The sequence below is a fragment of the Ptychodera flava genome, chromosome 18 (genome assembly GCF_041260155.1).
Source record: "Ptychodera flava strain L36383 chromosome 18, AS_Pfla_20210202, whole genome shotgun sequence".
Lineage (NCBI taxonomy): Eukaryota > Metazoa > Hemichordata > Enteropneusta > Ptychoderidae > Ptychodera > Ptychodera flava.
The window spans coordinates 24,405,196-24,428,222 of NC_091945.1; the positions used below are offsets into that span (position 1 = coordinate 24,405,196).

General features: G+C 37.6%; 2 protein-coding genes across 2 annotated transcripts in view; both read right to left on the bottom strand.

Annotated features, from left to right (window-relative positions):
- LOC139117219 (oocyte zinc finger protein XlCOF6-like) overlaps positions 1–23,027 on the bottom strand; it is a 95,168-nt gene that overhangs the window by 30,136 nt on the left and 42,005 nt on the right. The gene's annotated exons all lie outside the window — the stretch shown is intronic.
- On the bottom strand, positions 9–21,987 carry LOC139117218 (zinc finger protein 850-like). The gene is made up of 2 exons (XM_070680159.1): positions 21,734–21,987; positions 9–11,663 (listed from the first exon to the last, which is right to left on the bottom strand). The coding sequence occupies exon 2, from the start codon at positions 11,584–11,586 to the stop codon at positions 9,472–9,474; it is 2,115 nt and encodes a 704-aa protein (XP_070536260.1). The 5' UTR covers positions 11,587–11,663; positions 21,734–21,987; the 3' UTR covers positions 9–9,471.

Sequence of the window (23,027 nt, forward strand, 5' to 3'; positions counted from 1 at the left end):
CACATTCGTTCAATAAACATCTGCATGAAATTTATTCAAATTGAACATTCACAGGAGAAAAAATCTAAGTAAAAAGACACAAGCTATACCAAGTTTTAAGAAGTCATTACATTTAACTTATTTGTAAAAGAATATCTGTATAAAGGTATCATGTCATAGAATATGCCATCATTAAGCAACCCGTTTATGTGCAGATTCATATTGTCTCCGTATCAGATCTAACATTCCGTCTATGAAATCAACATGTAAACATTCTAGTGTATGCTGACGGCTGTGTAAAGATTGCAAGCACTGTCTAGGAGGCATGCTATTTTTTTATAGTGACATTGTGAAACTTGAACTTCTCACTTTTTGTGATTTCTATTCAGACAATTTAATCGCAACTGTTTACTACGAAAAGATCTAAGAAAAGTTACCCACGCTTGTTTGTTTCTAACATTTCACAAAAGCAACTTTGAACAATACTGTATAGTTTTTTTTCTTGTTCATTCCCTCTCTCAATGACAACAATCACAGGCAGTAGCTGACATTTTAATCAATTACACTTATCCTACAGGAATTGGAAATAAAAAAATAGCTGCATGTTGTCTGCTGGAATGCTGTTAAGGTATAATGTGCCTGTCAAACATATTCTCACCTCACATTTACACAATTCTTTTCTGATCTACCACTTGTACATGTAGGAGCTCGTTTTAAAACTCTTGGAGTAAAATACTCACAGTGATGTTGTGGTGGTTTCTCGAAAATCAGAACTTCTATTCCCTATTAATACAGTGATGGGAACCATTTTCAATTTCAAATACCCCAATCAGTAAATGTTATGCAACTTGTTTCTCTAGAACCAAATTTTGCATGGGGACCCCTCATTGCTATTGCTTGATTTGAGTCTCAAAACCGTTGAAGCAAAGTTTGAGCAAAAGTGTAAGTCTTTCACTTTCGGGGAGCATACTACCTTAATGGTATCTATATTCTATCAACTCAACAAGAGAAAATACAGTGTTCAGATTTACTGAAGTGCTACTGCATTGTGAATATGCCATAACTTCAAACTATCTTTACAACTCTCATTGAGCTATTGGTCTATGCAATGTCCTCTGAATTAAGTAAAGCAATGATAGTGCAATGCAGTCAAGAGCGATGCATTCATGATGCATCAGTATTTCATCTAGAGAGGGGGATAGGAGGATTCCCCCTCTGTTGACATGTTGGCACCCCCTAGTAATTTGTCAAGGGGTGGGTGGGGGGACAAGCCCCCATAAAATGGTGTCAATCACACCTTAGAGATACAATTAGAACACATAAACTGGTGAAATCCCCCCTAAATTTTCTGCAAAAGGGGGCTAATCCCCCTATTTATGCCATCCTGGATGAAACTCTGATGCATTATTGTTTTGACCCAGCTTCAGCTTCAGGGTTACATAGAAGTGGCTTTCTAAGTCCCCCCTGGGGGCCGTGGATAATTAAAACATGCACACGGCAAACGAAACTAAATGCGTTTGGCCTCAACCCCCCTCCCCCTCCTCTAAACGAAAGTTTGGAAGTGCCAAAATTCAACCAAGCCTCATTCTGTATCTGCATCCAACAATCGGTAATTACGTCGCTATGAAATCACACATACTCTACCGACCGTCCCCCATCCCTGCATACCCCCTCTAAAATCAACCTCTGTTCAGCGCCAACTGAACAATGATGCAACGAATAGAATAAAATGAAACTATGTATCCAAAATAATTGTTACATTATTTTACTCGTGCACTGATCATCACAAGTATGTCAGAAGAATGATGGTGCAGCACCGGTGCCGTACTGGCCTGGTACACCCCAAACAATGTAGCCATATTTTGCGATACAGAAAAACGTGTAGCGAGATGCTGCGATAGGAAAACTTGTGCGATTTTTGCACACGGTAATCGAAATACAGCAAAACCCCTCCCCCCTAAACACAGAAGTTGTGTTTACTGTGCGCATGTTTTAATTATCCACGGCCCCTAATGAGTGTGAAGTATGACTTTTATGTCTTGAATCAGTATTTGGATTTAAGACTACTCTAGGATGCTTTGCCATCATAAACATTCATTGCTTAGGTGAAACTTATACAGTAACTTCTACTGACCTTCAACATGTTGCAGCTAAATTTTCTATTTCTTTATCTTGAAACAAAAAAAATTACATTCACAGTTCAGGTACTCCCAGGATACACCGCTCTTGTCAGTGTTACACCATCTCAGATGGATAATTTGGAATAGCATTTCCGGACTTTAAACAGCACTCCCTACATCACAGTATTGTTCTCAGCCGTGTTTATTTCCACAAACTCCTAAATTTTCAGTGTTTCTGTCAGAACCAGCAGGTAATTATGTCAGAACCCATCAGGCAGTTCTAACTTGTTCTGACTCTACTATATTTTGCAGTTACCGGTATTATAAAGTATTTTTCACGTTTGAGTGGTATCAAACATTTTCTCTCTATTTTTCAACGGCTATGATACTTCCCCTCCACTCAGTCTCTGATCTCTACCTGCCTACGACTTCTTTTTTCAACTCAGCCACACCTGGAAAGCCCACACTAACACCATCAACAAGGCCCTCAACAATGCAAGCCTTGACCAGAATTTGAATCGACAAACTTTCACTGGAGAGCCCTACATTCTAATCACTAAAAAATAGGGCCAAAGTCCCTGAAGCTACTATAGACATGGATACAAAATTAAGTATTTCCTGACTGTATGAAATTATCTCACTATAGGTCATCCTAGGGACCTGTAAACCAAATGAAGCTGTCTGACCAGCGGTTTTGAAAAAACAAGTGACTCAACGGTTGACAGAGCTCTGCTGTGTTATGTAGAGAATAACCTTTTGTATTGATGAAGAAGGTGGATATCTTGGATAGCTCATTTCAGGATGGCCTGACCAAAAATGGAAAAAAAAATTCTGTAAAAATACAGATTTGCATATTTCATCACAATTTTAACAAATCTAAGTTGGGTTATCCCTAGGGACCTGTATACCAAATAACAAAGCTGTTGAATAAGTTGAGACTGTACTTACTCAGAGAAAGCACACTGAGAGACAAATGTTTGAAACTTAAGAAGTTCAAGGTCATCAAAAGCATGGTGTAAAGCTTTCATTGCACTGTTTACACAGATTGCATAATTGCTATAAATAGCACATGAGGAATCTTACAGCCAAGCTTTACCATAAAAACCCTATCACTTTGACCACTCTTTTAATTGACCACTCTATTTTTTTCCTCAAAAAGTAATTTTATTTTATCCTTACCAAGTCAACCATAAATGGAAATTAGAACTTTCTCTATCTCTATTTATTTGACCACCCTATCATGACAAACTATTTTGAGCAATTTCTTTTAGATAACATACAGGGCACAACAAATGACGGTTCAGAATATGTCAAAGTTGGGATTCAGGAAAGTTGCCTTTACATGTTTTAATCCTCCAAGATGGTAAGCATTTCACTGTGAACTGTCAAAAACAGTTGAACTTTCTGATAATCCTACACTAAAATTGTTTTGGCTTTGATGATTTCCTAATTAATTCAATTATTTAAAATCATATTATTTTTTTCTGGGTGAATTGATAGGGTTTATACAGTACAAGAATTACATACAACATAAGTCAAATTTTGATCAAAAATGACAAAAAAAATTCCTTAAAAATATAGATTTGCATATTTCATCACGATTTGAACAAATCTAAGTTGGGTTGTCCCTAGGGACCTGTATACCAAATAACAAAGCTGTCTGACCAGCGGTTATGAAGAAGAAGATTTTTTACCAAAAACACCTTTTTTGGCATTAATTTGCCTATTTTCAACAATATCAAAAAATTAAAAAAAATAGTTTCTCAAAATCATATTTTTCATCTACGCAACAAATATCAAATCAGTAAGTACTGCGGTTCTCAAGATATTTGAGTGGACGGACGCCTCACAAACGGACATACATACATACATACATACATACATACATACATACAGACTGACGACGGACGCCGGACGGATACCCATCCCAATAGCTTCTATAGACTATAGTCTATAGTAGCTAAAAATAGTGACAATGTCACTGTTTGCTCCCATATAGTTATCAAAACAAGTCAACAATTGTATGAAACATGGACATACATATACAGACAGACTGACATACACAGACTGGCACAGAGAGATGACATTGACCCCAAGTGTGCCTTGGCCCATGGAGAGTGATAAAGATATAACGACAGCTGAATGTAATGATAAAATAGTTAAGTATAGGCCTATACAGGCACTGAGAGTGAATATGTTTCAGCAATTTGATTAGTTTCTTTTCCTTTTCTACTTTAAGACAATCAATCTGCAAGGCAGTATATGTATTGACAAATATGTTATCTTTTACAAGCACACAGTAAACTGTTCTTGATTTTTCATTTACAATATTTGACATAGACTGAAATACATAACATGCAACACAATGTTTACACTTTGCCCATACACCAGATACATGGAGAAATTTCAACATACAATCATCAACTCAGAAACCCTACAGGGAAAAGTAAACATTGTTTTCTTCCAGAACAGCTGGTGCATCCACATCTGGAACAACTTACAAACTTAACCAATTACACAAGGATGATGACACAAGAGATAACGTTAAACTGTGGTGAACTTGACTATTCCTTTCAAATCCTTACCTAACTTGACATCTTAACCTAAATACACTGCATGGTTAATTGCGCACAAAAATACATCAGGGTGGACCATTTGATAAGGGACGGTGTCTGGAAAAATAATCGCAATCATACCAATCCATAATCCAATAACACTAGGTCAAATTTGTAAGACAATAGTTGTAAACATAGACACAAAACAGCACAGAACAGACAGTAAATAGACGGTACAAACAAAGTCAAATTCATGAAAAAAGATATATGGATATATTGATCTGGAAGATCAATGAGGTACATTATCTTTTTTATCCGATCCATTGTACATTCTCTTTTCCCCAATCTCCCACCTTTTCTTTTTGTCAAACCTTCTCTGGCTGAATTTTTTATTGGCATTTGTTTGGAATTTTTTCAAAATCTGCCAAGATTTTTTTACCGCATTTCAACACCAAATACAGTTTACCATATCAAATGCTTACTAAATCACCACATTATATACTCTTAGTTCCAGTAGGTATAAAATTACAAAAAAAAATCTTAAAAATACAAAATGAAAGATATCCCAGTAAAACTGACAGTTTCGCAAAGTTGCCCCAAAAATTCAAAATTCCGGATTTCAACTTAATTTCAATATATCTTATTAACAAAAACCCTAAGAACCGGTTTACTAAATATCAAAGCAATCAGATTGGTAAATTTTGAGAAACAAATTTTTTGACCAAAAATGAGAAAAATTGCCCCCTAAAATACAAAATTGTAGATTTCATCCTAATTTTGAATATATCTAATTAACATAAACCCTAGGAACCTGTATACTAGATATCAAAGCTACGAGATCAGAAGTTTTAGGAGAAAAATTTTTTGACCAAAAATGGCAACAATTGCCCCCAAAATAAAAATAAATTGCCAGTTTCAACATACTTCAATACATTATATTGAGATTAATCTTAGATACCTGTATACCAAATATCAAAGCTATCAAATCAGTAGTTTTTGGATAAAAAATTTTATCAAAAATTGGGAAAATTGCCCCAAAATTACAAATATGACAATATCAATACAATTTGTACAAGCATGACTGAGGTCATCCTTAGGAACATGAATATTAAGTTTCATAGCAATCAGACGAGCGATTTCAGAGAACAAGATTTTTTTACTAAAAACGGAAAAAATACCCTAAAAATACAAAAATGCAAATTTCATCCCAAATTTTTGCACACATAATTTAGAATACCGAAAGAAATCTGCATACCAAGTTTCAACCAAATCTGACCAATGCTTACCGAGTTTTAGCCATTTGCAGGATTTTTTTTCCCCTTATTTGCATATTTTTGGCACTGACATGTTCATTTGAACAAATTCACATCTCCACCCCTAGGTGCACCTGTACACCAATTACTAAGACAGTAGGTGCAACACTTTAGGAGTTTTTAATGTGGACGGACATACATACATACATACATACATACATACATACAGACGACATTTTTCCACCTTATACGAATACCTCCCATTTGCATATATACATATGCATATATGGGAGCTAAAAATGTAGTGATATCTGGCGGAATGGTTATTGGAAATCAAAGATGAATATTAGACATGCAAAACATGACCTTGCTCATGGTGACCAGGTGACACCTTCAGAATATGCAATCATTATTGATCACTCAGGCAGCTGTATTTGACTGATTCACGCCAAATTCATGCAAAAATTCACTGTTGGGCAATTCTAAGCATCTTACATTGCCAGTCCACCGTAGCACTGCATTATATATTATACAAGTACAAAAGATTATGGGAGTGAAAGTATACATCTGACCTTGGCACTTTTTAGTCCCCGCGGACGAAGTCCGGCGGGGACTTATAGATTGGGTCCCGTCTGTGCGTCTGTCCATCCGTCCGTCCGTCATCAACAGTTTCTCAGACACTGCTGAACCAATTTCGTTCAAACTTGGCACAAAGGCATAGCACTATGACCTACAGATGCACGTCGATTTATTTTGTGATACGATCGAATTTGGCCGCGAGGCGGCCATTTTGTTGCGATTTTTCATGTCTTTGGACCACAACTCAGACATCCTTGAGCAGATTATGTTCAAACTTGGCACAAAGGCATAACACTATGGATGTCAAATAATTTTGCGATATAATCCAATATGGACGCGCAGGGTTCTGCCCAGAGTTCCAAGAGTGCTGGACGGCTCATTAATATTCATGAGCATTAATATTCATGAAAAACTGTAACATTTATATGCTTGTATTTTTACATTCTTAGGGCTTGATATACAAATAATAGCCAATTCCACTGTACCTTCAAAGTATTTTTTCAGTTTTAACTGAACAAAACAGAAAGAAAACAATCTTTAGTAGTTGTAAAGGAATCTTTTGAAGCTTCTGAAAAATAATGTACCACTTTTTTGTCATCATTTTCCTGTGCTTATATCATCCCTCACCACTATGAAGTTTGGATTACCATTGCACTGTACCAGCATCCAGTGTTTTTTCAAATGACCTAGGTGGTCTTGTTACTGCTCATGCGCAGACTATAGCGTTAAACCAAGAACTTAGGGGTTGGCTAATCGGCCATAGTTTTGAAAGTTGAATTTCTCGATGTCAAATTCACTGCAATTGCTTCTTGATAGTCATTGTAGAATGGGAAAATTCACAAACAAAGAGGCTTGTTGCCACGGACAAGTAACTTTTGGCTTATTGACCTGAAAAATAAGTGAGTGTTCATTGATAATTCAAAGACTGGATTCGTTGATACCAAACTTGCTCGTGACTTTCATTGCATGCAGTCTTTCCACAATGACACTCATTGAGTTTGAACTGAACGTTTTAGTAGAAGTGCAAGTCCTGTTTTTTGTGCTCATTTTCGCTTCCGTACTTCATTTTTGTGGTGTTATAAACCTTGATACAAAGCAAAAAAACTTCAGTTTTTCTCCTTCTTTCGATCGTACAGAGATACTGTGTGACTGGAAAACCGTGTCTAGTTCATTTATAGGGCGATGATCTTGTGAACGTAAATGTTCAACAGCTGAACAGCTTTTCATATGCAAAATCAGCGTACGGTAATCAACCAGTGGTATTGTTTTAAATAGCATTTTATTGAAAGGCATTCTATAGTACCATTGTTTTCATCAACTCTTCATGCAATTTTATGAACTGCTTGACCTGAAAAGTGTCACTCATAGACATTCATGTTGATTGTTCAAAGCATTGAACTGCAGGTGCCGGTCGGTCACTTGTCAATGCTGGTCGGAAATTCTGAGTGCCGGACGGGCCCGTCCAGTGCCGTCCGGCGTGGGCAGAACCCTGGACGCGAGGCGGCCATTTTGTTGCGATTTTTCGTGTCTTTGGACCATAACTCAGACATCCTTGAACAGATTCTGTTCAAACTTGGCACAAAGGCATAACACTATGGCCTACATGTGCATGTCAAATAAGTTTGCGATACGATCCAATATGGCCGCGAGGTGGCCATTTTGTTTGCGATTTTTCGTGTCTTTGAACCATAACTCAAACATCCTCAAACTGATTCTGTTCAAACTTGGCACAAAGGCATAACACTATGGCCTACACATGCATGTCAAATTATATTGCGATACGATCCAATATGGGCGTGAGGCGGCCATTTTGTTGCGATTTTTCATGTCTATGGACCATAACTCAGACATTCTTGAACCAATTCTGTTCAAATTTGGCACAAAAGCAAAATAGTACAACTGTATGCCCTTCATATGAACACCAATTTATTTGTGAAATGATCCAATATGGCTGACAGGTGGCCATTTTGTTTGCGATTTTTTCATGTCTTTGAACCGTAACTCAAACATCCTTGAACCGATTTTGTTCAAACTTGGCACAAAGGCAAAGCACGTACTATGGCATGCATATGCATGTATCAATTAACCTTGCGATAGGATCCAATATGGCTGCTGAACTGCCATTTTGTTGGAATTTTGCATGTCTTTGAAGCATAATTCAAAGGTCATTACACCCATTTTGTCCAAACTTGGCACAAAGATCAAGCACTATGGCATACATGTCAATTTACTTCGTGACATGTTCCAATATGGCTGCCAGATTGTAAATTTTTTTCCAATATCTCTGCCCGATGGTCATTTTTGGATTTTTTCATGTCTTTGAGGCTTAATCATATGCAAATATCCTTAACCAATGTTGTTGAGACTTGGTACAAAGATAAAGTACCATGCACACATATGCATGTCTACTAATTTTGTGCTATGATCCATATGGTCAAGAGACTGCCATTTGATTTCAATTTTGGTGTGATTTTTTTATGTCTTTGAAACATAAACATAGGTCACTGTCCCTCTATGGACTGATTTTGTTCAAACGTGATACGAAGATAAAATACCGGTACTATGGCTGCATTCTTGTGCACATTAAATTGTTTCATTATATGATCCGAAATGGCTGATGGCTGATTACAACAACATACCCAATCCCATAGCATTTCGAAAATTCCACCAAACCATGTGTATAGTATGTGCCGTCATGACACTAGAGGCAGTGAGGGCATCGTTATGTGTGATGTAATCAAAAGTTCCTTCAGTGGTCATTACCGGCAGAGATGAGTCATTTATTGAACGTTCCTCAGATTACTTCATTATGCAAGTCACAGGCCTGATGCACTCGTTGCATCAATGTCATTCCACAGCGACCTAGACCACAGCTACCTAGACACCAAAGATTATAACAAAATGGACAAGCGGGGACTGTGTCATCAACGATGACTTGTTAAATTCAAGATTGGCTTTCCACATGTACGAACCCTCATGTGAACTTCACTTTTTATGGAGCACAATATGATGTTTGAGACTTCTATTACGTGTGAAACCCTTGCCACACACGTTGCAGACAAAAGGCTTCTCATCTGTATGTGTCCTGATATGACGTTTCAGATTTCCATTATGTGTGAAACCCTTGCTACACACTTTGCAGACAAAAGGCTTCTCATCTGTATGTGTCCGCATATGAACTTTCAGGTTTCCATTTTGTCTGAAACCCTTGCCACACACTTTGCAGACAAAAGGCTTCTCATCTGTATGTGTCGACATATGACGTTTCAGATCTCCATTTCGTGTGAAACCCTTGCCACACACTTTGCAGACAAAAGGCTTCTCATCTGTATGTGTCAACATATGTTGTTTCAGATATCCATTTTGTGTGAAACCCTTGCCACACACTTTGCAGACAAAAGGCTTCTCATTTGTACATGTATGTATCCTAATATGACATTTTAGATTTTCGTTATGTGTGAAACCCTTGCCACACACTTTGCAGACAAAAGGCTTCTCATCAGAGTGTGTCCACATATGATGTTTCAGATGTTCTTTTCGCATGAAACTATTTCCACACACTTTGCAGACAAAAGGCTTCTCATCTGTATGTGTCCTAGTATGAACTTTCAGATGTCCATTTTGTGTGAAACCCTTGCCACACACTTTGCAGACAAAAGGCTTCTCACCTGTATGTATCCCACTATGAACTTTCAGATGTCCATTTTGTGTGAAACCCTTGCCACACACTTTGCAGACAAAAGGCTTCTCATCTGTATGTGTCCTCATATGACGTTTCAGATCACCATTTTGTGTGCAACCCTTGCCACACACTTCGCAGACAAAAGGCTTCTCATCTGTACCGGTATGCGTCCTCATATGACGTTTCAGATCTCCATTTTGTGTGCAACCCTTGCCATACACTTTGCAGACAAAAGGCTCCACATCTGTATGTGTCTTACTATGAACTTTCAGGTTTCCATTTTGTGTGAAACCCTTGCCACACACTTTGCAGACAAAAGGCTTCTCACCTGTATGTGTTCTACTATGAACTTTAAGGTATCCATTTTGTGTGAAACCCTTGCCACACACTTTGCAGACAAAAGGCTTCTCACCTGTATGTGTTCTACTATGAACTTTCAGACTTCCATTTAGTGTGAAACCCTTGCCACATACTTTGCAGACAAAAGGCTTCTCATCTGTATGTGTCCTCATATGACGTTTCAGATCTCCATTTTGTGTGAAACCCTTGCCACACACTTTGCAGACAAAAGGCTTCTCATCTGTATGTGTCCACATATGAAGTTTCAGATGTTCATTTCGAATGAAACCCTTACCACACACTTTGCAGACAACAGGCTTCTCATCGGTATGTGTCCACATATGCTGTTTCAGATGTTCATTTCGAGTGAAACCCTTACCACACACGTTGCAGACAACAGGCTTCTCATCGGTATGTGTCCACATATGCTGTTTCAGACGTTCATTTCGAGTGAAACCCTTGCCACACACGTTGCAGACAAAAGGCTTCTCATCTGTATGTGTCCTCATATGACGTTTCAGATATCTATTTTGTGTGAAACTATTTCCACACACTTTGCAGACAAAAGGCTCCTCATTTATATGTGTCCGCATATGATGTTTTGGATGTTCATTTCCCGTGAAACACTTGCCACACACTTTGCAGACAAAAGGCTTCTCATCTGTATGTGTCCTACTATGAGTTTTCAGACGTTGAGCTTGTGTGAAACCTTTGCCACACACTTTGCAGACAAAAGGCTTCTCATCTGTATGTGTCCACAAATGAACTTTCAGATATCTTTTACATGTTAAACCCTTGCCACTCACTTTGCAGACAAAAGGTTTCTCATCTGTATGTGTTCTTACATGAACTTTCAGATCTCCATTTTGTGTAAAACCCTTGCCACACACTTTGCAGACAAACGGATTTTCATCGTTATGCATGTTCATATGGCGTTGCAGACTTTCACCTTCTGTAAAACTCTTACTGCACACTTTACAAAAAAATGATGTTTCCTCTTTGTGAAGCCCCAGATGCCTTTGTAGATAAGTACTCCTTGTGAAAGTTTTTCCACACAGTTTGCAAGTGAATGGCCTCATCTTTATACATTGTTGCCACACATACAATGCATGGTCCTTTTAAGCTTCTGCGACAAAATTACATTAAATTCTGCGACCTGAAATGAAACAAACAAATTTTCAGAGAAGATAGTGTAAAGATACCTTGTAAGAACTGAAAATGCTCACGTGTTTCATTATATATTACAGTTATGTGTAAATTTGAAGCTTTGCCACATGTTTGCAACTTAATTGAAAGTGATATGATCAACATAATGAATAATTTTCACACAGATTAATTCTAAATCCAAGTATAAATCCCCAATCAGGAAAGTTCATTAAAATATGCAAATTAGGAATTGGCTGAAGTAAAAATGTTAAATGACTTTCAATAACGTCCTATATCATAGGATCTTTCATGTAGAAAGCAATTCGTCAACTTTGGTCTTGTCAATATCCTTATGGGTCAGTCACAATCAGGGTGCGCTAGAGTGTGTCACTTAGGTCAAAATTTCAAGTTCATGATAACTGTCCATTTAAATAATATGTTGAAAGGTTATGGTATGGGGCATATCTTCCTAAACTTTTGTGAAGCAAACGTCATTAGTATTACCACAGTGCACATTGTTTTACATGGTCGACGCAGTGTCACGGACGCTACAGAAATGTTGTACATGAAACACAAATGTCATAATAAAATTTTAAACAATGATTGGTTAATGCTTTCTTATGTTATTACAATATAAAAGATGCATATTGGCATTAAAATAAGCTATACTTGGTATGATTTACTTAATTTTTCCATGAATAAACACAACCTCAAGTTTAGTGAGAAATACAACAATATTGATCATATTTTTTAATAGGACTTTCAACTTCTCTATGTCCTTCCGCTGGTATGCTGTACTTAAAAGTTTTATTGTCATGAATTAACCATGCTATAGCAACAATATTAATACCATTCAGTGTAATCAAAATGAACTTCTTTCTAAAATATTTTCTGTTTAGTATGACATGTAATTTTGTCACGGACGCTACCAAAATCAAACTTGAAAGTTAGGTCAATTTGAATTATAAAAAGCAATTAACAATCTGGTTTTTTCTTTCTCTTTTCTCCAAAACCTTCTGTATCAAACATTTAAATTGTGAAAATGTGTCAAAACAGTGACAATTTCTTTATTAATTGAACAAGAAAGCTATAGCAACTACTGCAAAAATCAGTTGGAGTAAAAAATCACTGCAGCTGAACTTACTTCTGAGATCAACCCTCGAGTCGTTTGCTGACGACACTCCTCATGGTCTATAAAACAAGCATCTAAAACAAATCCTTCTTACAAAATCATAGCTCGTTATGTACCGGTAACTTTGACCAAGATGTGAAGGAGTAGGCAGTCCGTCAATATTCGGCACGACAACCGAATAGTCCAGTGAGTTAATTCAAACTTACTTTGCCCATATCGCTCAAACAGTTAAAAGGTTTCACTATAGCGGTTTTAACAACGGGGAAACTGAATTTTTTTTTTGAATTTGTCTCCATTTTATGCCACAACTTATCGTATAAAACCAAGATGCAATCTGTCATCGAATTGGTACTACAATCAACCAAACTGAAAAAATTGCTGAGCAGTACAGAAAACATCATCTGGCAAAGAAAATCAAAAACTGAGAGAGCTTCCATATAAGTAATCAAAGTTGGAGGCATGAATTAAATAAACCAATACTCTCCTCAGACCAAACCAAAGTGATTTAAAGGCCATTTACAGCAAATATTGTTACGAACCATGAAACCTGGGAATGGCTCAACACAGAGAAATAAGATTTATTTCTCAAAACAGCCTTTCACAACATGCTTTTCAAACACCGGAAAGCAGGCACCAATATCGACCCGAAATCTATTACAAAGTCCATGAAAAATTGACACAAAACCAAAGGTTCGGTTAATCGATTTAAATGCCTAAAACAAGTAATCGTTGTCAGATTAGTACAACATTTACTGTTAACATAACGAGCACTAGTAACGCTCAAAATATGCCCTAAAACAAAAATCCTTATAAGCGTCCAGAAACTCCGGTCGATGCTGGGTCATGTTAATTATAATATGACACCACACACCGGATCGTTCACTATAGAGTCAGTCAATAGTGGCTAACTCTCTCAATAATGAATCTGGCTTCTCCTCCTCGAGGACAAAGATGACTTCATCACACAACCAAGCGGAGGGGATACAAAACAAGAGAGCGACTGATGAAGGAACCCCATTTTTGGTTCTGAAATGTCGTTAAGACAAATCACTCAATCAACAAACCGGTTTACCGGGGACCCAGATCACATGACTAGGGTCAAAGCACTATCGATTCACCGGTGTCTCGCAATGTATTCCACACAAAATAAAAGCAATGATCCTTTTATTCACCATAGCGTAATACTAAAAAATCTTGGTAGAGCCGATGTGTGGAGTTGCCCTCATTTTCCTTTATATAAAATGTGGTGGTTATTTCACATTTAGATTGGCTTATAATCTGAAAAACAACGTTTGCATTTTATTGTAGCATCCGTGACATAATGAATTGAAATGGAATACACAATAATAAATGCATATACAGCACAGAATTCATTGTTCTTTTCACTAGAATTCTAATAACATATTCAATACAATTACTGCATTCTTAAAAAACACCAATCTAAGTGTTACAGTTGAGGCTGAACATAACTTTTTGAGTGTTTTATTACTTTTTAAAAAAATCAATTTCGTGCAAATTTACAATTTTATGCCTTGAAGACATTTTATAACCCAACTCCATGTATGTACACACAATACACACTTCATGTTTCAGTGGATTAACTGCTTTAAAATGTTTTAAATAGTTATTAATTATGATTATGTAGTAAACACCGTCACGGACGCTACACCGTCACGGATGCTACATTTCCATATTTTAGGTATATTAATAGTGAACGCAAGGGACAGTAATTATATAATTTGTTTATTTAAGGTAGGCACCTATTGACACTTAGGCCTGTGACATCAGATCTTTTATAACTCCTGTTGTCCTTAAGATATGAGTGTGTCACGGATGCTACAAGAAATTCCGACCACAACAGTTTCCATATTCTTTATTCACAAAACAATACAATATGCAATTTTACTTAAATTTTGGTGTATAAATGCTTGCCATGGATGTTGAGGTTGGAATTAAATTCAATATTACAATATTTTATCCATTTTTCTACATATAAACTAAAGGTATATGTACTTATGGTCATAAAACACAAAAAACATAACGATGTTACAGTTTTGGTAAAAATACCACAGTTTCTGTTCCGATGCACATAGTCACACGAAATAACTTGTGAAAGAAAGGTTAGGTATTCTGCAATAACATATGTAAGCTAAAAATTCCACAATTTTAACACTGTGTTCCAAAAAACATTTTGAAATTAAGTATATTTTGAAGTGAAACAGCATAACGCTACTTTTTACAGTTTTAAAGGCATTTTTGTGGATGTACAAGCAAACCTGCACAATATATGCAATATTTCTTTATGTGACCAAGTTAGTTACAACTATTACTATTTATTAGAAACAAATAAGCAATATAATATCAGTCTGAATAGCAGATATATGTCCATAACAAATGAAAATCATCTAGCGCACCCTGATTGTGACTGACCCGTTAATTAGGAAAGTTCATTAAATTTGCAAATAAGGAATTGGCTAAAGTAAAAATGCTTAATGACTGTCAATGTTGTATCATAGTATCTTTAATAACACGATTGGAAGTAATTTGGGATAATGGGATGGTGAAGTAATGTCTATTGATCTGCACATGTAAGCTCATCGGCTATTATTTTTAAGTTACAAACTTGTTTTTATGAGTAATTTGTAATATCGCAACATTCAGCTATAGGGCACCTAACAATTTTGAGAAATTTGAAAAATATGAAAATCAAATTATCCCAAATTAGTTTTAATCATGTTTAATGTACATAGCAAGTTTTGTCAAATTTGGTCTTGTCAATACAGATAAATATCCCTAATTAGGAAAATTCATTAAATATGTAAATTGAGAATTGGCTGAAGTAAGTTTAATGACTTTCAATAATGTTGTTTTATAGAATCTTCAATATATGCTGCAAGATTCATCAACTTAAATAAAGAATTGGCTGAAGTAAAACTGCTTAATGATTTTCAGTAATATTATATCATAGTATCTTCAATGTACATAGCAAGTTTCATCAACTTTGGTCAAGTCAATCCAGATATATATATCTAATTAGGAAAGTTTATTAAATATGCAAATAAGTATTTTGCTGAAGTATAAATACTTAATGACTTTCATCAATGTTATATCATAGTATCTTTAATGTACATAGCAAGTTTCATCAATTTTGGTCGTCATTCAAATAAATATCCCTTATTTCAAAAGTTCATTAAATATGCAAATTAAGAGTTTGATGAAGTAAAAATGCTTAATGACTTTCAATAATATTAAATCATAGTATCTTCAATAAACACAAAGTTTTGTCAATTTTGATCAAGTCAAATCAGATATATAGCCCTTATGAGGAAAGTTCATTAAATATGCAAATTATCCATTATCTATATGTCACCCCTTAATATCTTTCACAGCTGATATATCTTGGTGTGATTAACATTTGTAGCAAATTTCATCAAATTGTGTGCAGTCGTTGTCAATATATATCCGTTTTTTCTAAAATCATTAATTATGCAAATGAGCAAAAAAGTAAGCTGGCCACACCAACCAAAAACTAATCATGTCTTGCCATTTGCAAACTGAATCTATGTACCAGATTTGATTCTGATCTGATGAGCTGTTTTTGAGATATCGAGCACACAGACAGACAGACAGACAGACAGACAGACATCGCTGCAACATATGCTCACATGTGTGAACACATGAGCACAAAATAGGAAAAAATTGCCCCAAAATAAAAATATGCAACTTTTCATAAATTACCCTCAAATGCCTGCATGGCAGATGTCAAAGTAATTGGGCCAGTTATTTTGGAGAAGGAGTTTGAAATTTGTAAAGTGGAGGGATCGATCGATCAATCTATCTATCTATCTATCTATCCATCTATCTATCTACCGATCTACGGTATCTATCTATTGATCTATCTAAAAGTTTACAGATGTCTACATGGAAAATTACAATGCTTGATGTGGAGAGCAGAGCGTTATAAATAATACCACAAATCAAGGAAAAGGGTTACATGGAAATAATGCCTCCTCCCATAGAAAGGCCATGGTCTATTTATAGCCCTGCTACATGTCTCAGTGCTGAGGTTGTGTCATTGTCATGACGACTATCAAAATTTGCATACAACTCTGAGAGTGAAACGGGTTGTCAATAGGTCACCAAATTTTTGAGTATCGCTATTGTCCATTATACTTGTTTCCTTGAGTATTAAAGGTGTGCAATATTTACATCGAATGACTAGGCAGAATCTTGAAAAACAGCTTTTTCTTGTCTGGTTAACAAAACAAGATATCCCTGAACTAAAATGTGCATGGGCAACCAGCCACTGCCACTGGGCTATCAACTTCAGAAAATGGTAGCCAAAGTGGACTACCAGAGAAAAAAGTTAATTTTGAGCCCTGTTATTTTGTTTACTCTCTGTATTAATCTCAGTAGCCTCTGTGAAGCTTGTCAGCACAGCTTGTGTTGTGTCATGATCCTTGTTAATTGTTGATGAATGAATTTTGGTAAAGACTAAAATTTGAAAGTCAACAATATCGGTGCACTTTTACACAGGCAAACTCAGTTCAAAGCTGGACAACAGGCATTTTAACATGTTTAGGGAGTTGAACAAGAAACTTGAATAAATAAACAGAACAAAAACACTGTAAAGATCATTTGATTGGTTTAAGCTGGCAGCAACTGTAAGAGTTACGTGTACATCGTTTGCCTAGCACTTGAACATTGCTGACAATTAATGAATGGCATTGTTGTGCTTTTCTGAAAGTCTGTCTAACGTACTCAATATTGCTGACAACATTGTGTTTAAACCTCCTATTAACCACTCTCTCATTCTTTCCTTTAAAGTTCATAGGCATGCACAGATAATGTATGACAAATACAGTTACCATCTCGTCTGTAGAGAAGCACACTATTTTCAAGTCTGTTTTTTAATATAGTTATCTAGAGTGAAAAGCAAAGTATTTCTAAGGAAACAACACAACTGTGCATGGTAGCGTTTTGTATTTACATGCAGTAGCTTTTTACCTTGGTGAGGGTTAAGTTTTCATATGTAAAGGGCATTTACATTCTCGGCTCAGTTTGCTATGAAAGTCCTGCCTATTGGTGGATCACGCTCGTACATGCGTAGCCTATACCGTTCCAATAGCAATGCCTCCCCCCCCGGTTTGAGCAGCTTCCAGGTGCCGCCAACTAAGCTGTTTGTGCAAAAAGGTGTTCATGCGTAGTGTTTCAGCGGGCGGTCAAATTTCAAAACTAATCAGCGGTGGGGGAGAAACAAATTGATATTAACTATGGGCGGGGAAGAAATTTCATTATTTTCAGTGAGCGGGGAGAAAATTTTTGACAGTGGGTACCGGAAAATACACAGAGGGAGGGGAAAGCCGAGGTTGATGATAGAACTTGACGGAAGATTAAGCACCAAACGTAAAGGGAATCAATGTCCCAAGGTATATTGCAAGCTGCTGGTACGGTTCTTTGTTGATCTTGGTTGCCTAGTGGGCATCTAGTGGGCAATGGGAAATTTCAGTGGTGGGGAGAGGGCAGTGGGGAGCTTGAATTGTTGTGGGGAGCGGGCAGACCATACACACTGGAGGGCAGTGGGCATCAAAATTTAGTGGGAGGGCACATTTTCCTTGTATGCCAGTGGGAGGGCAGTTTTGAATAGCTCTACTTTCCCCTCCAAATTTAAAGTCACGGTCAAAAATAAGTAAAATTGGTATATCAGCCTTCAAAACACGTTTTGAGATGATTTTGCAAAATTGATGAAATTTACCAGTTGGCGGCACCTGAGCTTCTCTTACCATCTCCATCACTACTACTAGTTGCACATTGATACTCTGTTGTACAACATGAACAGTCGCATGCACAGGTGCCTGGAGTTGCCAGTGAAGTATGCACCCTTCTCTCTATGCATTCTACACTAGACAACTCAAGCCACCTGCTGTGGCATGCCGTTCGATTCACACAATCACAGTCCCTACGAGTATGGCCAAAGTGTCGAGCTTTGGTTACGCCGCCTCTGCCAGGTGGCATAGCCAAAGCCAGACACTCTCGGCATACTCATAGGGGTACGGAATGATCACTTTGGCTGTCCGCTACGCATTTAATAGAAATACAGGTCATCCACATGTATTATGTGGACTGGGTAGTTTGTAAAGTGTAGTTTATGCTGTGAGTTTATGCAACGTTCCGACGTACTGATATTAGGGTGACTGGACGATTTTTAAAACTGAAATCTCTTGCCAAAATCTTGATGGTACCTGTTGAAAGTGTTGGTTTAAAGTCTTTTCCTGCCAAGTCCATATTTCACCCCCAGGTCAAGATGGTTAAAATTAATGAAACACGACGTATTCCATAGGATGTATTTTAATATAATACTGTACATTTGAAGGCTGTTGAAAACATAATACTGTAAAGTTGATTTTTTTGGGACAAAAGATGCTATAACATACCAAGCCAAGTGGGTGAAAATGCGTCATGTTTATACCGTTTTTTACTGACTTGGCTGATGGGGAAGTGATACAGTTATTACTGTCTGGCAGGAAAAGGGTTAAAGTCCAAACCTGAAAATAATAATTTGGCTAATTAGCATAATCACAATTTGGCAGCCTCTGGAAAATCAAAGTTTCCAAATTCTTTCCCTGAGAATATTGTAATGAGGAATAATGAGACAGTGTGACCAAAAATCAGTCCCAATATGGTTAAAATGGCTCATATATAACTAACTGTACAATGGTGAGTCCGATGAAAGGTGCATTGATAGTTTCTAAATTATTTCTGTGAGAATATTGTATACCGGGTAGGTTGATAAGTCCAGTGAAAGAAAATGGAAGATTGTCCTCACGCTGACCTTTGTGTTTCAAGTATCATACAGGCCATTGTTTCCGGTCAATGACAGGTACGTGCGCACGGGTGAAAAAGCACCTTGTTCAGGTACGGCACTATTGCGAACGTTACTTCCTGCTTTGGGAAAACCGTGGGCGCTAATTTGCGCTGCGTAGCTGAGCCTTTGTAGACGTTTCAAAGTAAAAAATTCGTCAGCAGTTTCTCGGAAGAAAAAAGACATTTTTGGGAAATTTTTGCACTCATCTTGACTTCCTAGTCTTCACATCATTCACTGTGAAATGCAACTATTTCTGTCATAGTGGCCGTTTGCGTGCAAGTAGACAATTTCCAAGATGGCGTCCCCTCCGACGTTTGTTGACAAAGTGTGTTCGTAAACTTCAAGATTTTGTCGCCATTACCTTGTTCACAGACATAAATGTGCACAACTGTTCCACAATTAAGGTGAATTTGTACAAGTTATCAAAACTGCGCCCCAGTTTAAGCCTTCGATTTCGAGCATTCACTCTCAGAAAACTCGTGTCAGCCCCATTGTAGGGAATAGGAGGGCCTCTCGTCCGGTCACCCTATCACTGATACATGTACATGTAGCCTTAGCATTAGACTTGGTTCAAGTCTGTGATAATGTTTGAGTGGAGTGAACACAACGATTTCTGTTTTATTTTCATGTGAAACACGTGAGTGGAGTGGAAGCAATGAGTTGAATGGTTGCAATGAGTGGGTGAACGCTATACAGGAGAGTTTCACCCGGAATCACAGACTTGGCTTTCTTGCAGGATCTGCGTAGCTGTTTACTTATATATTATTCATAAGATGACATCTCTGTATTGGAAGGAGTTACCTCTTGACCCCATGCGAGACATGCCGGGGACATGCACAAAACTCACATGACATTGTTGACAAATGTCGAGTACGATCACTCCCACAAAAGTCAGAACGACCTCTGTTGTATCACCAAAAACGTGGAAATTTCTGTGTTATTTGTGGGACCATGTTGCAAAACGCGATAATCGTCAGAAGTTTATTAGCATGAATTCTCCTTATTGACCAGAATAATGCCAGGACCTGTCAATAATTTTGTATTTGCTTGACGTTACACAGTCCGTGTCGCCGCCGATACTGTCCAAGTCGGTGAATCCGGCAGAAACTAACTCACCACTGCGCAGACTCAAAGGTAACGTACTATATCGCTGGGAAAACATGGTCAGGGCACAGGTGCAAAACGTCTTTTAAAATCGCTTGTCTGTAATTTTAATGTTGAAACATGCATTTTATTGAAATCTGAGCAAACGGAATTGGTGCGGGCAGCTATTGAGACATACCAGTACAGTGAAGAGTGCCCCGTGAACGGCTGTGGCCACTCAGCTCTACTGTTAACGTTACTAATTTTATACAAATGTGTACAAGACAGCCGAGCGGCCACAGCCGTGTTCTGGGCGCTGCTCACAGCATGTCTCAAAAGCTGTCCGCATGATTTCTGTTTGCACAGTTATTAATAAAATGCATGTTTCACCATTCAATTACAGACAAGTGGTTTTAAAATTCGCCGAGTATGTAAGTAACAGCATAGCTAAACGGCCACAGCCGTGCACTGCACTGTAGTGTAGTGATGGGCACTGTTCACTGTATGCCTCAAAATCTGGCAGCACGATTTCCGTTTGCACATTTGTTAATAAAATGCATATGTTTCAACATTATAAAAATTCAGATAATTGATTTTAAAATTCGTTGTGCGCCTATGGTCAGGGCTGCCAAATTCGGAATAGGTTTAATTTGTACGAAATAGGAGAGAAAAGAGAAACTGTTATATAAATGATTTTATTTTTAAAAATTCACCGACTCGAACCAAGTCTATACCTTAGCATAAACTGCACTTTACAAACTACCCGGACCTCACAGGCGTTTAACTTTAACGCCTGTGAGGTCATCGCCATGTATCGAACCAGAAGTGGCCGTCTTTCTTTCATACCTTCATGGTTGTCAGCACAGGCATTTGATTCAATGCAAGCAAACCGTCACTGATGCACCCAGTTGCATAAATGACGATTTACCAGTTAGCTTGCATTGAGTCGAATGCCCATGCTTATCAGGCCCACCACGCGCCAGCAACTTCATGTTCTCACCTCCTCAAGACTCAATCACATCGACTAGACTGGGCGCCGTTCAACGCTCGGTTAGACTGTCGTCAGTCCCTTGGGTCTTTTCTTCCCTATTTTGGTGTAGCCTCTCGCATCTACGGGGTGAGTTGGGGTGGGAGCATACAGCAGCTCGCAAGCGAAGCGGCAAAAACGATCACTTTAACGACTTACGAATTACGAATGTCGAAGCTGGCGATTGCCGTAGACATGGCACTCTCTTGATGCTAAAGTTAGACTCAGTTTCGGAATCGGATTCGGGTTCGATTTCGGATTTAGTGTTCGGCGCGGCCTCAAACTTCGATCCATGGCCTTCGATCGACTATCCAGCTTGAATCAACGCTGCACCCTTGCTGTGGGTCCATAGCTGTGGTGTTTTCAGACGGGATTCCTGCCTTTTACGGACTGGTTTTGACTTTTACGATTTTAACCCCGCCACCGCTGCACCCATGCGTACCCGGTTGTGGTTCTACGGTGGCCCATATGTGACAGGTATAAACTTATTTACACAGACAAAACTTTAGTTTTGATGGACAAAACTTTAATTTGGGGGGACATAACTCAAATTTTTGCGGACACATCTGTGATTTCTCCGGACACAATTCTAATTTGGGCAGACAAAACTTTGATTTGGAAGGACACAAATCTAATTTGGGCCACCCGATCTCAATTTCCTACGGACACAATTCTTTTTTCAGCGGACAAAACTTTCATTTTGACGAACACATATTTAATTCTTATGGACACAAGTCTTATTTTGTACAGACACGACTCTCATTTTCTTGGACACAATTTTAATTTCTTGAGATAGAGCTTCCGTTACTCCCGAACAAGTCTCATTCAATGTAAGCAACTTCTATTTCAATGGCCTGCAATTAAAGTTGTATCTCAAGAAATTAAAATTGTGTCCAAGAAAATTAGAGTTTTGTCTGTACAAAATAAGACTTGTGTCCATAAGAATTAAATATGTGTTCGTCCAAATAAAAGTTTTGTCCACTGAAAAAAGAATTGTGTCCGTAGAAAATAGAGATCGGGTGGCCCAAAGTAGAATTGTGTCCGTCCAAATTAAAGTTTTGTCTGCCCAAATTAGAATTGTGTCCGTAGAAATCAGAGATGTGTCCTCCCAAATTAGAGTTTTGTCAGCAAAAATTAGAGTTATGTCCCCCAAAATTAAAGTTTTGTCCATCAAAACTAAATTTTTGTCTGTGTAAATAAGTTTATACCTGTCACATATGGGCCACCGTATGGTTCCGATAACATTTGATGGACATATTTCGTTGTC

What these genes read in the sequence shown, in the direction of transcription:
- LOC139117218 (XM_070680159.1), bottom strand. Translation starts at nt 11,586, where the DNA reads ATGAGGCCATTCACTTGCAAACTGTGTGGAAAAACTTTCACAAGGAGT.